Below are 18,917 nucleotides of genomic sequence, written 5' to 3'. Positions count from 1 at the left end.
GATTGGGGTACATTTACTAAAGCTTCTTAGAATGAAGCAAGTTGACGTTGCCAATAGCCAATGGCAGCAGCCATTTTTGCAGGTCCATTATAGCAGATTCCATCAGTGGCTTAACAATGCTGCTGCAGACCCCGCGGTGGCTTGGGGGAGCCAGCACAATCTACAGGGAGCACAAGTAGTGCAAAACCCATGTGTGCACGCAAATACTGCAAACCTCCCTTCCTCTCTTCCCCACCCCTGGTGCGTCTGGCTCTCAGTTCTGTCACTGGCGTATAGTGTAAGGGGCATTGCAGTGTGTGGCGTATAGTGTAAGGGACATTACGATGTGTGGCGTATAGTGTAAGGGACATTACGATGTGTGGCGTATAGTGTAAGGGGCATTACAGTGTGTGCCGTATAGTGTAAGAGGCATTACAGTGTGTGGCGTATAGTGTAAGGGGCATTACAGTGGGTGGCGTATAGTGTAAGGGACATTACAGTGTGGGCGTATAGTGTAAGGGGCATTACAGTGTGTGGCGTATAGTTTAAGGGACATTACGATGCGTGGCGTATAGTGTAAGGGGTATTACAGTGTGTGGCATATAGTGTGAGGGACATTACGATGCGTGGCGTATAGTGTAAGGGGTATTACAGTGTGTGGCGTATAGTGTAAGGGGCATTACAGTGTGTGGCGTATAGTGTAAGGGGCATTACAGTGTGTGGCGTATAGTGTAAGGGGCATTACAGCGGGTGGCGTATAGTGTAAGGGACATTACAGTGTGGGCGTATAGTGTAAGGGGCATTACAGTGTGTGGCGTATAGTTTAAGGGACATTACCATGCGTGGCGTATAGTGTAAGGGGTATTACAGTGTGTGGCATGTAGTGTGAGGGACATTACGATGCGTGGCGTATAGTGTAAGGGGTATTACAGTGTGTGGCGTATAGTGTGAGGGACATTACGATGCGTGGCGTATAGTGTAAGGGGTATTACAGTGTGTGGCATATAGTGTGAGGGACATTACAATGCGTGGCGTATAGTGTAAGGGGTATTACAGTGTGTGGCGTATAGTGTAAGGGACATTACGATGCGTGGCGTATAGTGTAAGGGGCATTACGATGTGTGGCCCGTATAGTATAAGGGGCATTATGGTGTGTGGCTTATAGTGTAAGGGGCATTACGGTGTGTGGCAGGTATAGTCTAAGGGGCATTATGGTGTGTGGCAGGTATAGTGTAAGGGGCATAATGGTGTGTGGTGAGCATAGTGTAAGGGGCATTATTTATTTATTTACAGTTTCTTATATAGCGCAGTAGATTCTGTTGCAGCGTCTTATATAGCGCAGCAGATTCTGTTGCAGTGTCTTATATAGCGCAGCAGATTCCGTTACAATGTCTTATATAGCGCAGCAGATTCCGTTACAGTGTCTTATATAGCGCAGCAGATTCCGTTACAGTGTCTTATATAGCGCAGCAGATTCTGTTACAGTGTCTTATATAGTGCAGCAGATTCCGTTAGAGCTTCTTATATAGCGCAGCAGATTCCATTACAGCTTCTTATATAGCGCAGCAGATTCCGTTACAGTGACTTATATAGCGTAGTAGATTCCGTTACAGTGACTTATATAGCGTAGTAGATTCCGTTACAGCGTCTTATATAGCGCAGCAGATTCCGTTACAGCGTCTTATATAGCGCAGCAGATTACGTTACAGTGTCTTATATAGCCCAGTAGATTACGTTACAGTGTCTTATATAGCGCAGCAGATTCCGTTACAGTGTCTTTTATAGCGCAGCAAATCCAGTTACAGTGTCTTATATAGAGCAGCAGATTCCGTTACAATGTCTTATATAGCGCAGTAGATTACGTTACAGTGTCTTATATAGTGCAGCAAATTCCGTTACAGCGTCTTATATAACGCAGCAGATTCCGTTACAGTGTCTTATATAGCGCAGCAGATTCCGTTACAGTGTCTTATATAGCGCAGCAGATTCCGTTACAGTGTCTTATATAGCGCAGCAGATTCTGTTACAGTGTCTTATATAGCGCAGCAGATTCCGTTACAGTTTCTTATATAGCCCAGTAGATTACGTTACAGTGTCTTATATAGCGCAGCAGATTCCGTTACAGTGTCTTTTATAGCGCAGCAAATCCAGTTACAGTGTCTTATATAGAGCAGCAGATTCCGTTACAATGTCTTATATAGCGCAGTAGATTACGTTACAGTGTCTTATATAGTGCAGCAAATTCCGTTACAGCGTCTTATATAGCGCAGCAGATTCCGTTACAGTGTCTTATATAGCGCAGCAGATTCCGTTACAGTGTCTTATATAGCGCAGCAGATTCTGTTACAGTGTCTTATATAGCGCAGCAGATTCCGTTACAGTTTCTTATATAGCGCAGTAGATTCCGTTACAGCGTCTTATATAGCGCCACAGATTCCGTTACAGTGTCTTATATAGCGCAGCAGATTTCTTTACAGTGTCTTATATAGCACAGCAGATTCCGTTACAGTGTCTTATATAGCACAGCAGATTCCGTTACAGTGTCTTATATAGCGCAGCAGATCCAGTTACAGTGTCTTATATAGAGCAGCAGATTCCGTTACAGTGTCTTATATAGCGCAGCAGATTACGTTACAGTGTCTTATATAGCGCAGCAGATTTCGTTACAGTGTCTTATATAGCGCAGCAGATTCCGTTACAGTGTCTTATATAGCGCAGCAGATCCAGTTACAGTGTCTTATATAGCGCAGCAGATTCCGTTACAGTGTCTTATATAGCGCAGCAGATTCCGTTACAGCATCTTATATAGCGCAGCAGATTCCGTTACAGCGTCTTATATAGTGCAGCAGATTCCGTTACAGTGTCTTATATAGCACAGCAGATTCCGTTACAGTGTCTTATATAGCGCAGCAGATTCCGTTACAGCGTCTTATATAGCGCAGCAGATTCCGTTACAGCGTCTTATATAGCGCAGCAGATTCCGTTACAGTCTCTTATATAGCGCAGCAGATTCCGTTACAGTGTCTTATATAGCGCAGCAGATTCAGTTACAGTGTCTTATATAGCGCAGCAGATTCCGTTAGTGTCTTATATAGCGCAGCAGATTCCGTTACAGTGTCTTATATAGCGCAGCAGATTCCGTTACAGTGTCTTATATAGCGCAGCAGATTCCGTTGCGCTTTACAATAGTAGACAGTGATAAAACAAACTGGGTAACAACAGACAGACTTGGAGGTAGGAGGGCCCTGCTGCAAGCTTACAATCTATAAGGATATAGGAGGGAAACACAAGGACAGGCAGCAGGAATAGCATTGCTTGTAGGTCCAGAAGGGAAGCTATATGATACATTAGTACCTCAGAGGTTTATGCATATGGAACTTAAATATGATAGGCTTGCATTACGGTGTGTGGTGTAAGGGGAGGCGGGGATGCCAGAAACATTTTTGGGTTGGAGGAGCAAAATTTCTAGTTATGCCACTGGATTCCATGCAGACAGCCAGACCACTTTGAATCTGAGTAGACTCCACGGGTGCCGGACGGCTCCCCGACAGTCGGGATTCCGACAGTCATTACTCCGACGTCGCAATCCCGACTGCTCCCTCGTGGGGGTCCACGAGCCCCATAGAGGGAGAATAAAATAGGTGGCGAGCGCAGCGAGCCCGCAAGGGGCTTCATTGCGCTCCCCCCGCTGTGCAGTCGGGATTCCGACGTCTGAGTATATTATATTATACCACACCCGACTCCACACCCGCAACGCCAGCTTCCTCTGCCACCAATACCACTGTGCCCCTAACGGTAATAATAATAACAATGAACAGTTATCTTATTGTTGCTGTGATAAGGACCACCTTTCCCTTTTACTCACTCCCCTTGTGGTATGTATCTGTACATAACAGTTTCTGATATAAATATATATATATATATATATATATATATATACACACACGTATGTTCAGTTCTAAAGATATGGGACTTATTCCGCCAGAATGTTGTACTTTGCCTAAAACGATTCTAGCTGCGGTGTAGCGTGCTGTGATTGTACGCTGTGCATGTAACATGGACACTTACTTGAGGTTAATTTAGGTCAGCAATACTGAAGGATAAAAATGCTGAAGAGTGATTCATATCAACATTGTCCTAGAGCTCCATCTTGTGGTTAGAATGGAAAATACAACATGCTAATTTTACACAGCTACACAGTATGTGAAAGTAAAGGTGCATACACACGAGGAGATGCTGCGATGAACGATGTGTCAGCGCTGAGCCATCTGTCAGGGTCAGTGTTTTCCAGCATGCTGGGAAGCGCAGGGTCGTGCATCGCTATAACTATGGCTTCTACGCACGGAGCGATGTAGGGGAATTCTCTAAACGATCCAGTGAGAATCCCCGTGTGAAATCCCCGGTGTGTAGGCCCCAGGCCACTTGCGGGTCTTTATGTTTATCTACAAGTCACAGACAATCGTTCCAGCCACGTACAATGCTAGTACTTGTGGCACGATTTATGTCTGCGTGAAATTGCACAGCCACAAGGAAGCGGATGTGAAATTCCGTCCAATTGTAATTGTAATGCATTAGCAGGGATCCCAGCTTATGGATCAACATCCTGACCTGTAACTGTTATGTAGGGTGCACACCAGAACGATTTGCCCTCAATTCCTGCAATTTTGATGAAATCTCGATTGATTGTAAGTAAATTGGGCAAGTCCTTGCTGCAAGGGTAACACTTTATTGACCGGCTCACTGAGGAAATGCTGTTTCTGGACTGTTTGCGAGTTGGTAAATACCAAGAACAATGTATATTAATTGTCTTGTTTTCTCTCCAGATACATTCGAACCATGTACTTGGGCATTCAGAGCCAGAGGCAAAAGGAACACCAACGTCGGTTTTATTGGGCTATGATGTACGAATATGCAGACGTTAACATGCTGCGCCTCCTGGAGACCTTCCTCGAGAGCGCCCCCCAACTGGTGCTACAACTCTGCATAATGATACAGAAGAACCGCGCAGACACACTTCCATGTAAGTTAATGCAGTTTTCTTTATGACCACAGGAGGGAGCTGTATCTACTTTTTGTTTGCTCCTCCCAGATCCTTCTCTCTCGCTCTCTCCCTCTTGCTAAAACTGTCTCCCTGTCACCCTCTTTCTCTCCCTGTCACCCACTGCCGTGTTTCATATTGTGAACGAGGGTTGGGGTGGAGGAGGGAGGCCCACAAGTTCCGCCACTGCGATGGTTCTTAATAATCATTGTGAGCACCAACCTTTCCTTACAGAGGACCTGATTCAGAGGTGAGCGCACTACCGATGTTTGCGCAATTTTACTTTTACTTTGCAGATGCAAACCACAGTGTGTGCCGGAGTGTGCATTTCTACATTGATATTGCAGGAGGGTGTCTTCACCAGAAGAAGTGGTGCCATGGGTGTGTTATGGGAGCACTGGCAGATTGGGTCACTGGGCAACAGAGAAAGATCCCGGTGGGCCAGTATCATGCAACCCCTCTGCCGGGCCCGTTGGACACAAACTGAAAGCTATCATCTGCTGCAGCTCGCAAACACTTCCCTGTGTTATTGGGATAACCGGAGCTCCCTCCTGGGATATGCAGTACTCTCCATAACCAACCCCCGGCTTCTGGAATGTATCTGTAGTCCACCATACCCCCCATTCTCGAGAACGTACTCTACCAACATGGCACTGGAATAAACCCCACCCTCACCCCAGGGACATACAAAAGCAACCCTACCCCTCCGGCTACAGAGACATTCATTACCCATTCTATGCCCCTGACATACACATACAGCCTACCTGCAGACCCAGGGACATACACCGTACAGCCTACCTCCAGTCCCAGGGTCATACACCGTACAGCCTACCTCCAGACCCAGTGACATACACCGTACAGCCTACCTCCAGACCCAGTGACATACACCGTACAGCCTACCTCCAGTCCCAGTGACATACACCGTACAGCCTACCTGCAGACCCAGTGACATACACCGTACAGCCTACCTGCAGACCCAGGGACATACACCGTACAGCCTACCTGCAGACCCAGGGACATACACCGTACAGCCTACCTGCAGACCCAGGGACATACACCGTACAGCCTACCTCCAGTCCCAGTGACATACACCATCCAGCCTACCTCCAGTCCCAGTGACATACACCATACAGCCTACCTCCAGACCCAGGGACATACACCGTACAGCCTACCTCCAGACCCAGGGACATACACCGTACAGCCTACCTGCGGACCCAGGGACATACACCGTACAGCCTACCTCCAGACCCAGGGACATACACCGTCCAGCCTACCTGCAGACCCAGGGACATACACCGTACAGCCTACCTGCAGACCCAGGGTCATACACCATACAGCCTCCCTCCAGACCCAGGGACATACACCGTACAGCCTACCTGCAGACCCAGGGACATACACCGTTCAGCCTACCTCCAGACCCAGAGACATACACCGTACAGCCTACCTCCAGACCCAGGGACATACATGTACAGCCTCCCTCCAGACCCAGAGACATACACCGTACAGCCTACCTGCAGACCCAGGGACATACACCGTACAGCCTACCTGCAGACCCAGGGACATACACCGTACAGCCTACCTCCAGACCCAGGGACATACACCGTACAGCCTACCTGCAGTCCCAGGGACATACACCGTAAAGCCTACCTCCAGACCCAGTGACATACACCGTACAGCCTACCTCCAGTCCCAGGGACATACACCGTACAGCCTACCTGCAGACCCAGGGACATACACCGTACAGCCTACCTCCAGACCCAGGGACATACACCGTACAGCCTACCTCCAGACCCAGGGACATACACCGTACAGCCTACCTCCAGACCCAGGGACATACACCGTACAGCCTACCTGCAGTCCCAGGGACATACACCGTACAGCATACCTCCAGACCCAGGGACATACACCGTACAGCCTACCTCCAGACCCAGGGACATACACCGTACAGCCTACATCCAGTCCCAGTGACATACACCGTACAGCCTACCTGCAGACTCAGGGACATACACCGTACAGCCTACCCCCAGACCCAGAGACATACACCGTACAGCCTACCTCCAGGCCCAGGGACATACACCGTACAGCCTACCTCCAGTCCCAGTGACATACACCGTACAGCCTACCTGCAGACCCAGGGTCATACACCATACAGCCTACCTACAGACCCAGAGACATACACCATACAGCCTACCTCCAGACCCAGGGACATACACCATACAGCCTACCTGCAGACCCAGGGTCATACACCATACAGCCTCCCTCCAGACCCAGGGACATACACCGTACAGCCTACCTGCAGACCCAGGGACATACACCATACAGCCTACCTGCAGACCCAGGGACATACACCGCTCAGCCTACCTCCAGACCCAGAGACATACACCGTACAGCCTCCCTCCAGACCCAGAGACATACACCGTACAGCCTACCTGCAGACCCAGGGACATACACCGTACAGCCTACCTGCAGACCCAGGGACATACACCATACAGCTTACCTGCAGGCCCAGGGACATACTCCGTACAGCCTACATCCAGTCCCAGTGACATACACCGTACAGCCTACCTGCAGACCCAGGGACATACACCGTACAGCCTACCCCCAGACCCAGGGACATACACCGTACAGCCTACCCCCAGACCCAGGGACATACACCGTACAGCCTACCTGCAGACCCAGGGTCATACACCATACAGCCTACCCCCAGACCCAGGGACATACACCGTACAGCCTACCCCCAGACCCAGGGACATACACCGTACAGCCTACCTGCAGACCCAGGGTCATACACCGTACAGCCTACCTCCAGACCCAGGGACATACACCGTACAGCCTACCTGCAGACCCAGGGACATACACCATACAGCCTACCTGCAGACCCAGGGACATACACCGCTCAGCCTACCTCCAGACCCAGAGACATACACCGTACAGCCTACCTGCAGACCCAGGGACATACACCGTACAGCCTACCTCCAGACCCATGGACATACACCGTACAGCCTACCTACAGACCCAGTGACATACACCGTACAGCCTACCTCCAGACCCAGAGACATACACGTACAGCCTACCTACAGACCCAGGGACATACACTGTACAGCCTACCTCCAGACCCAGGGACATACACCGTACAGCCTACCTGCAGACTCAGGGACATACACCGTACAGCCTACCTCCAGACCCAGAGACATACTCCGTACAGCCTACCTCCAGACCCAGGGACATACACCGTACAGCCTACCTCCAGACCCAGTGACATACACCATACAGCCAGGGCCGGCGCTACCCACTCAGCAGCTCCTGCAAAGCAGGGAGGCACCATGCTGAAAGGGCGCTGTCTCCCTCCCTGCTCTGCTAAAGCTCCCTCAGCCCTCCCTGTCACTGCCTCCTGCACGCCGTCCGCAGCGCCTGTCTGACAACGGGCAGCAGTATGGAGAGGCTGAGCAGCTTGGTTTGAGACAGAGTAGGGATTGTCACAGGTGTGGTGCACCAAAAGAGAAGGCTGAGCAGCTCCCTGCACCGCGCACACACTGTCCTCCTCCTTCAACCTGCCCCCTCTTCCACACGGACACTTGCGCTGACTCATGTAGCGCGGTCTGTGAATGCCTGGATGACATGTCATGTCCGGATACGCCCCCTACCCATTGCTCCCTGCGCCTGTCAGCTGTCAATCAAATGACGAACAGGCAGCAGCGCCGCCTCCCCTTCCTTCCCTCTTCTCAGTGTGCTGTGCCAGTGCCGCTGCCAGTCCTCATCACTCCGCCCCCTCTATCTCCTCCCCTCTTCTTCCATCTCCTCCTTCCCTCACCTCCTTTCCCCCTCAGTCACGAGTGCTGCACATACTTTTTGTACTGCTTTACACATTGCATGCATGCCGTGCGATGCGATGCAATCTAGCCCATAACGTATGCGATTCTTGCAGCGTGTATGGGCACCTTTAGTGCCCTACAACATTTTGCGGACACAGCACTGAGATGGTGTATGCAAACATGTACATGCACCCGAGATCCTCCGTAGGATCGCATGTTGCATACGCTCCCACAATCGGGCTGCAGCTTGTTGCAATGGCAATGTGAAAGGGCGCAAAATGTATGGTTTGCAGGAGGGCGCCGGACACCCTAGCACCGGCCCTGCATACAGCCTACCTACAGACCCAGGGACATACACCGTACAGCCTCCCTCCAGACCCAGGGACATACACCGTACAGCCTACCTCCAGACCCAGTGACATACACCATACAGCCTACCTACAGACCCATGGACATACACCGTACAGCCTACCTCCAGACCCAGGGACATACACCGTACAGCCTACCTGCAGACCCAGGGACATACACCGTACAGCCTACCTGCAGACCCAGGGACATACACCGTACAGCCTACCTCCAGACCCAGAGACATACAACGTACAGCCTACCTCCAGACCCAGGGACATACACTGTACAGCCTACCTCCAGTCCCAGGGACATACAGCCTACCCCCAGTCCCAGGGACATACACCGTACAGCCTACCTGCAGACCCAGGGACATACACCGTACAGCCTACCTACAGACCCAGGGACATACACCGTACAGCCTACCTCCAGTCCCAGAGACATACACCGTACAGCCTACCTCCAGTCCCAGGGTAATACACCGTACAGCCTACGTGCAGGCCCAGGGACATACACCATACAGCCTACCTGCAGACCCAGGGACATACACCATACAGCCTCCCTCCAGACCCAGGGACATACACCATACAGCCTACCTCCAGTCCCAGGGACATACACCGTACAGCCTACCTGCAGACCCAGGGACATACACCGTACAGCCTACCTCCAGTCCCAGGGAAATACACCGTACAGCCTACCCCCAGACCCAGAGACATACACCGTACAGCCTACCTGCAGACCCAGGGACATACACCGTACAGCCTACCCCCAGACCCAGGAACATACACCGTACAGCCTACCTGCAGACCCAGGGACATACACCGTACAGCCTACCTGCAGACCCAGGGACATACACCGTACAGCCTACCTCCAGTCCCAGGGACATACACCATACAGCCTACCTGCAGACCCAGGGACATACACCGTACAGCCTACCTCCAGACCCAGAGACATACACCGTACAGCCTACCTGCAGACCCAGGGACATACCCCATACAGCCTACCTGCAGACCCAGGGACATACACCATACAGCCTACCTCCAGACCCAGGGACATACACCGTACAGCCTACCTGCAGACCCAGGGACATACACCGAACAGCCTACCTCCAGACCCAGGGACATACACCGTACAGCCTACTCGCAGACCCAGGGACATACACCATACAGCCTCCCTCCAGACCCAGGGACATACACCGTACAGCCTACCTGCAGACCCAGGGACATACAACGTACAGCCTACCCCCAGTCCCAGGGACATACACCGTACAGCCTACCTCCAGACCCAGAGACCTACACCGTACAGCCTACGTACAGACCCAGGGACATACACCGTACAGCCTACCTGCAGACCCAGGGACATACACCGTACAGCCTACCTGCAGACCCAGGGACATACACCGTACAGCCTACCTCCAGACCCAGGGACATACACCGTACAGCCTACCTCCAGACCCAGGGACATACACCGTACAGCCTACCTCCAGACCCAGGGACATACACCGTACAGCCTACCTGCAGACCCAGAGACATACACCGTACAGCCTACCTACAGACCCAGGGACATACACCGTACAGCCTACCTGCAGACCCAGGGACATACACCGTACAGCCTACCTCCAGACCCAGAGACATACACCGTACAGCCTACCTGCAGACCCAGGGACATACACCGTACAGCCTCCCTCCAGACCCAGGGACATACACCGTACAGCCTACCTACAGACCCATGGACATACACTGTACAGCCTACCTCCAGACCCAGGGACATACACCGTACAGCCTACCTCCAGACCCAGGGACATACACCGTACAGCCTACCTGCAGACCCAGAGACATACACCGTACAGCCTACCTACAGACCCAGGGACATACACCATACAGCCTACCTGCAGACCCAGGGACATACACCGTACAGCCTACCTCCAGACCCAGAGACATACACCGTACAGCCTACCTGCAGACCCAGGGACATACACCGTACAGCCTCCCTCCAGACCCAGGGACATACACCGTACAGCCTACCTACAGACCCATGGACATACACCGTACAGCCTACCTCCAGACCCAGGGACATACACCGTACAGCCTACCTCCAGACCCAGGGACATACACCGTACAGCCTACCCGCAGACCCAGGGACATACACCGTACAGCCTACCTGCAGACCCAGGGACATACAACGTACAGCCTACCTCCAGACCCAGGGACATACACCATACAGCCTCCAGTCCCAGTGACATACACCATACAGCCTACCTCCAGACCCAGGGACATACACCGTACAGCCTACCTCCAGACCCAGGGACATACACCGTACAGCCTACCTGCAGACCCAGGGACATACACCGTACAGCCTACCCCCAGACCCAGGGACATACACCGTACAGCCTACCCGCAGACCCAGGGACATACACCGTACAGCCTCCCTCCAGACCCAGGGACATACACCATACAGCCTACATCCAGTCCCAGGGACATACACCGTACAGCCTACCTCCAGACCCAGAGACCTACACCGTACAGCCTACGTACAGACCCAGGGACATACACCGTACAGCCTACCTGCAGACCCAGGGACATACACCATACAGCCTACCTGCAGACCCAGGGACATACACCGTACAGCCTACCTTCAGACCCAGGGACATACACCGTACAGCCTACCTTCAGACCCAGGGACATACACCATACAGCCTACCTCCAGACCCAGGGACATACACCGTACAGCCTACCTGCAGACCCAGGGACATACACCGTACAGCCTACCTCCAGTCCCAGGGACATACACCGTACAGCCTACCTCCAGACCCAGAGACCTACACCGTACAGCCTACGTACAGACCCAGGGACATACACCGTACAGCCTACCTGCAGACCCAGGGACATACCCCATACAGCCTACCTTCAGACCCATGGACATACACCGTACAGCCTACCTTCAGACCCAGGGACATACACCGTACAGCCTACCTACAGACCCATGGACATACACCGTACAGCCTACCTGCAGACCCAGGGACATACACCGTACAGCCTACCTGCAGACCCAGGGACATACTCCGTACAGCCTACCTGCAGACTCAGGGACATACACCGTACAGCCTACCTGCAGACCCAGGGACATACACCGTACAGCCTCCCTCCAGACCCAGGGACATACACCGTACAGCCTACCTCCAGACCCAGGGACATACACCGTACAGCCTACCTCCAGTCCCAGTGACATACACCGTACAGCCTACCTCCAGACCCAGGGACTTACACCGTACAGCCTCCCTCCAGACCCAGGGACATACACCGTACAGCCTACCTCCAGTCCCAGGGACATACACCATACAGCCTACCTGCAGACCCAGGGACATACACTGTACAGCCTACCTCCAGACCCAGGGACATACACCGTACAGCCTACCTACAGACCCAGGGACATACACCATACAGCCTACCTGCAGACCCAGGGACATACACCGTACAGCCTACCTCCAGTCCCAGGGTCATACACCGTACAGCCTCCCTCCAGACCCAGGGTCATACACCATACATCCTCCCTCCAGACCCAGGGACATACACCGTACAGCCTACCTCCAGAGCCAGGGACATACACCGTACAGCCTACCTGCACACCCAGGGACATACACCATACAGCCTACCTCCAGACCCAGGGACTTACACCGTACAGCCTCCCTCCAGACCCAGGGACATACACCGTACAGCCTACCTCCAGTCCCAGGGACATACACCGTACAGCCTACCTGCAGACCCAGGGACATACACCGTACAGCCTACCTCCAGACCCAGGGACATACACCGTACAGCATACCTACAGACCCAGGGACATACACCATACAGCCTACCTGCAGACCCAGGGACATACACCGTACAGCCTACCTCCAGTCCCAGGGTCATACACCGTACAGCCTCCCTCCAGACCCAGGGTCATACACCATACATCCTCCCTCCAGACCCAGGGACATACACCGTACAGCCTACCTCCAGACCCAGGGACATACACCGTACAGCCTACCTCCAGACCCAGGGACATTCACCGTACAGCCTCCCTCCAGACCCAGGGACATACACCATACAGCCTACCCCCAGACCCAGAGACATACACCGTACAGCCTACCTCCAGACCCAGGGACATACACCGTACAGCCTACCTGCAGACCCAGGGACATACACCGTACAGCCTACCTCCAGACCCAGGGACATACACCGTACAGCCTACCTCCAGACCCAGGGACATACACCGTACAGCCTCCCTCCAGACCCAGGGACATACACCGTACAGCCTACCTCCAGACCCAGGGACATACACCGTACAGCCTCCCTCCAGACCCAGGGACATACACCGTACAGCCTACCTGCAGACCCAGGGTCATACACCATACAGCCTCCCTCCAGACCCAGGGACATACACCGTACAGCCTACCTGCAGACCCAGGGACATACACCATACAGCCTACCTACAGACCCAGGGACATACACCATACAGCCTACCTCCAGACCCAGGGACATACATGTACAGCCTCCCTCCAGACCCAGAGACATACACCATACAGCCTACCTGCAGACCCAGGGACATACACCATACAGCCTACCTGCAGACCCAGTGACCTACACCGTACAGCCTACCTGCAGACCCAGGGACATACACCATACAGCTTACCTGCAGGCCCAGGGAAATACTCCGTACAGCCTACATCCAGTCCCAGTGACATACACCGTACAGCCTACCTGCAGACCCAGGGACATACACCGTACAGCCTACCTCCAGTCCCAGTGACATACACCGTACAGCCTACCTGCAGACCCAGGGACATACACCGTACAGCCTACCTCCAGGCCCAGGGACATACACCGTACAGCCTACCTCCAGACCCAGAGACATACACCGTACAGCCTACCTGCAGTCCCAGGGACATACACCGTACAGCCTACCTGCAGACCCAGGGACATACACCGTACAGCCTACCTGCAGACCCAGGGACATACACCGTACAGCCTCCCTCCAGACCCAGGGACATACACCGTACAGCCTACCTCCAGACCCAGTGACATACACCGTACAGCCTACCTGCAGACCCAGGGACATACACCGTACAGCCTACCTCCAGGCCCAGGGACATACACCGTACAGCCTACCTCCAGACCCAGAGACATACACCGTACAGCCTACCTGCAGACCCAGGGACATACACCGTACAGCCTACCTACAGACCCAGGGACATACACCGTACAGCTTACCTGCAGACCCAGGGACATACACCGTACAGCCTACCTGCAGAACCAGGGACATACACCGTACAGCCTACCTGCAGTCCCAGGGACATACACCGTACAGCATACCTCCAGACCCAGGGACATACACCGTACAGCCTACCTCCAGACCCAGGGACATACACCATACAGCCTACCTGCAGACCCAGGGACATACACCGTACAGCCTACCTGCAGACCCAGGGACATACACCGTACAGCCTACCTGCAGTCCCAGGGACATACACCGTACAGCATACCTCCAGACCCAGGGACATACACCGTACAGCCTACCCCCAGACCCAGAGACATACACCGTACAGCCTACCTACAGACCCATGGACATACACCGTACAGCCTACCTGCAGACCCAGGGACATACACCGTACAGCCTCCCTCCAGACCCAGGGACATACACCGTACAGCCTACCTCCAGTCCCAGGGACATACACCGTACAGCCTACCTCCAGTCCCAGGGACATACACCTTACAGCCTACCTCCAGACCCAGAGACATACACCGTACAGCCTACCTCCAGACGCAGGGACATACACCGTACAGCCTACCCCCAGACCCAGAGACATACACCGTAGAGCCTACCTCCAGACCCAGGGACATACACCATACAGCCTACCTGCAGACCCAGGGACATACACCGTACAGCCTACCTGCAGACCCAGGGACATACACCGTACAGCCTACCTGCAGACCCAGGGACATACACCATACAGCCTACCTGCAGACCCAGGGACATACACCGTACAGCCTACCTGCAGACCCAGTGACATACACCGTACAGCCTACCTGCAGACCCAGGGACATACACCGTTCAGCCTACCTCCAGACCCAGAGACATACACCGTACAGCCTACCTGCAGACCCAGGGACATACATGTACAGCCTCCCTCCAGACCCAGAGACATACACCGTACAGCCTACCTGCAGACCCAGGGACATACACCATACAGCCTACCTGCAGACCCAGTGACCTACACCGTACAGCCTACCTGCAGACCCAGGGACATACACCATACAGCTTACCTGCAGGCCCAGGGAAATACTCCGTACAGCCTACATCCAGTCCCAGTGACATACACCGTACAGCCTACCTGCAGACCCAGGGACATACACCGTACAGCCTACCTCCAGTCCCAGTGACATACACCGTACAGCCTACCTGCAGACCCAGGGACATACACCGTACAGCCTACCTCCAGGCCCAGGGACATACACCGTACAGCCTACCTCCAGACCCAGAGACATACACCGTACAGCCTACCTGCAGTCCCAGGGACATACACCATACAGCCTACCTGCAGACCCAGGGACATACACCGTACAGCCTACCTGCAGACCCAGGGACATACACCGTACAGCCTCCCTCCAGACCCAGGGACATACACCGTACAGCCTACCTCCAGACCCAGTGACATACACCGTACAGCCTACCTGCAGACCCAGGGACATACACCGTACAGCCTACCTCCAGGCCCAGGGACATACACCGTACAGCCTACCTCCAGACCCAGAGACATACACCGTACAGCCTACCTGCAGACCCAGGGACATACACCGTACAGCCTACCTGCAGACCCAGGGACATACACCATACAGCCTACCTGCAGACCCAGGGACATACACCGTACAGCCTACCTGCAGACCCTGGGACATACACCGTACAGCCTCCCTCCAGACCCAGGGACATACACCGTACAGCCTACCTGCAGTCCCAGGGACATACACCGTACAGCCTACCTCCAGACCCAGTGACCTACACCGTACAGCCTACCTCCAGACCCAGGGACATACACCATACAGCCTACCTCCAGACCCAGTGACATACACCGTACAGCCTACCTACAGACCCAGGGACATACACCGTACAGCTTACCTGCAGACCCAGGGACATACACCGTACAGCCTACCTGCAGAACCAGGGACATACACCGTACAGCCTACCTGCAGTCCCAGGGACATACACCGTACAGCATACCTCCAGACCCAGGGACATACACCGTACAGCCTACCTCCAGACCCAGGGACATACACCATACAGCCTACCTGCAGACCCAGGGACATACACCGTACAGCCTACCTGCAGACCCAGGGACATACACCGTACAGCCTACCTGCAGTCCCAGGGACATACACCGTACAGCATACCTCCAGACCCAGGGACATACACCGTACAGCCTACCCCCAGACCCAGAGACATACACCGTACAGCCTACCTACAGACCCATGGACATACACCGTACAGCCTACCTGCAGACCCAGGGACATACACCGTACAGCCTCCCTCCAGACCCAGGGACATACACCGTACAGCCTACCTCCAGTCCCAGGGACATACACCGTACAGCCTACCTCCAGTCCCAGGGACATACACCTTACAGCCTACCTCCAGACCCAGAGACATACACCGTACAGCCTACCTCCAGACGCAGGGACATACACCGTACAGCCTACCCCCAGACCCAGAGACATACACCGTAGAGCCTACCTCCAGACCCAGGGACATACACCATACAGCCTACCTGCAGACCCAGGGACATACACCGTACAGCCTACCTGCAGACCCAGGGACATACACCGTACAGCCTACCTGCAGACCCAGGGACATACACCGTACAGCCTACCTCCAGACCCAGGGACATACACCGTACAGCCTCCCTCCAGACCCAGGGACATACACCGTACAGCCTACCTCCAGACCCAGGGACATACACCGTACAGCCTCCCTCCAGACCCAGGGACATACACCGTACAGCCTACCTGCAGACCCAGGGTCATACACCGTACAGCCTCCCTCCAGACCCAGGGACATACACCGTACAGCCTACCTGCAGACCCAGGGACATACACCGTACAGCCTACCTGCAGACCCAGGGACATACACCGTTCAGCCTACCTCCAGACCCAGAGACATACACCGTACAGCCTACCTGCAGACCCAGGGACATACATGTACAGCCTCCCTCCAGACCCAGAGACATACATCGTACAGCCTACCTGCAGACCCAGGGACATACACCATACAGCTTACCTGCAGGCCCAGGGACATACTCCGTACAGCCTACATCCAGTCCCAGTGACATACACCGTACAGCCTACCTGCAGACCCAGGGACATACACCGTACAGCCTACCTCCAGGCCCAGGGACATACACCATACAGCCTACCTCCAGACCCAGAGACATACACCGTACAGCCTACCCGCTGACCCAGGGACATACACTATACAGCCTACCTGCAGACCCAGGGACATACACCGTACAGCCTACCTGCAGACCCAGGGACATACACCGTACAGCCTACCTCCAGACCCAGGGACATACACCGTACAGCCTACCTCCAGACCCAGTGACCTACACCGTACAGCCTACGTACAGACCCAGGGACATACACCGTACAGCCTACCTGCAGACCCAGGGACATACACCGTACAGCCTACCTCCAGACCCAGGGACATACACCATACAGCCTCCCTCCAGACCCAGGGACATACACTGTACAGCCTACCTCCAGACCCAGGCACATACACCGTACAGCCTACCTCCAGACCCAGGGACATACACCATACAGCCTACCTCCAGACCCAGGGACATACACCGTACAGCCTACCTGCAGACCCAGGGACATACACCGTACAGCCTACCTACAGACCCAGGGACATACACCATACAGCCTCCCTCCAGACCCAGGGACATACACCGTACAGCCTACCTACAGACCCAGGGACATACACCATACAGCCTCCCTCCAGACCCAGGGACATACACCGTACAGCCTACCTACAGACCCAGGGACATACACCGTACAGCCTACCTCCAGACCCAGGGACATACACCGTACAGCCTACCTCCAGACCCAGGGACATACACCGTACAGCCTACCTCCAGACCCAGGGACATACACCGTACAGCCTACCTGCAGACCCAGGGACATACACCGTACAGCCTACCTACAGACCCAGGGACATACACCGTACAGCCTACCTCCAGACCCAGGGACATACACCGTACAGCCTACCCGCAGACCCAGGGACATACACCGTACAGCCTCCCTCCAGACCCAGGGACATACACCATACAGCCTACATCCAGTCCCAGGGACATACACCGTACAGCCTACCTCCAGACCCTGAGACCTACACCGTGCAGCCTACGTACAGACCCAGGGACATACACCGTACAGCCTACCTGCAGACCCAGGGACATACCCCATACAGCCTACCTGCAGACCCAGGGACATACCCCGTACAGCCTATCTGCAGACCCAGGGACCTACACCGTACAGCCTACCTCCAGACCCAGGGACATACACCATACAGCCTACATCCAGTCCCAGGGACATACACCGTACAGCCTACCTCCAGACCCTGAGACCTACACCGTGCAGCCTACGTACAGACCCAGGGACATACACCGTACAGCCTACCTGCAGACCCAGGGACATACACCGTACAGCCTACCTCCAGAC

The 18,917-nt window shown here is 54.1% G+C and overlaps 1 protein-coding gene across 1 annotated transcript in view; it reads left to right on the top strand.

Annotated features, from left to right (window-relative positions):
* The window catches only part of XKR6 (XK related 6), a 167,416-nt gene that overhangs the window by 139,722 nt on the left and 8,777 nt on the right, over nucleotides 1–18,917 (top strand). The window contains exon 2 of the mRNA XM_083178776.1: nucleotides 4,803–4,999. Coding sequence (XP_083034902.1) covers nucleotides 4,803–4,999 — 197 coding nt within the window. The remainder of the gene's footprint in view (nucleotides 1–4,802; nucleotides 5,000–18,917) is intronic.

The sequence above is a fragment of the Crinia signifera genome, chromosome 3 (genome assembly GCF_055691185.1).
Source record: "Crinia signifera chromosome 3, ASM5569118v1, whole genome shotgun sequence".
Classification (NCBI taxonomy): Eukaryota; Metazoa; Chordata; class Amphibia; order Anura; family Myobatrachidae; genus Crinia; species Crinia signifera.
This window is presented reverse-complemented; position numbering and strand designations above follow the sequence as displayed.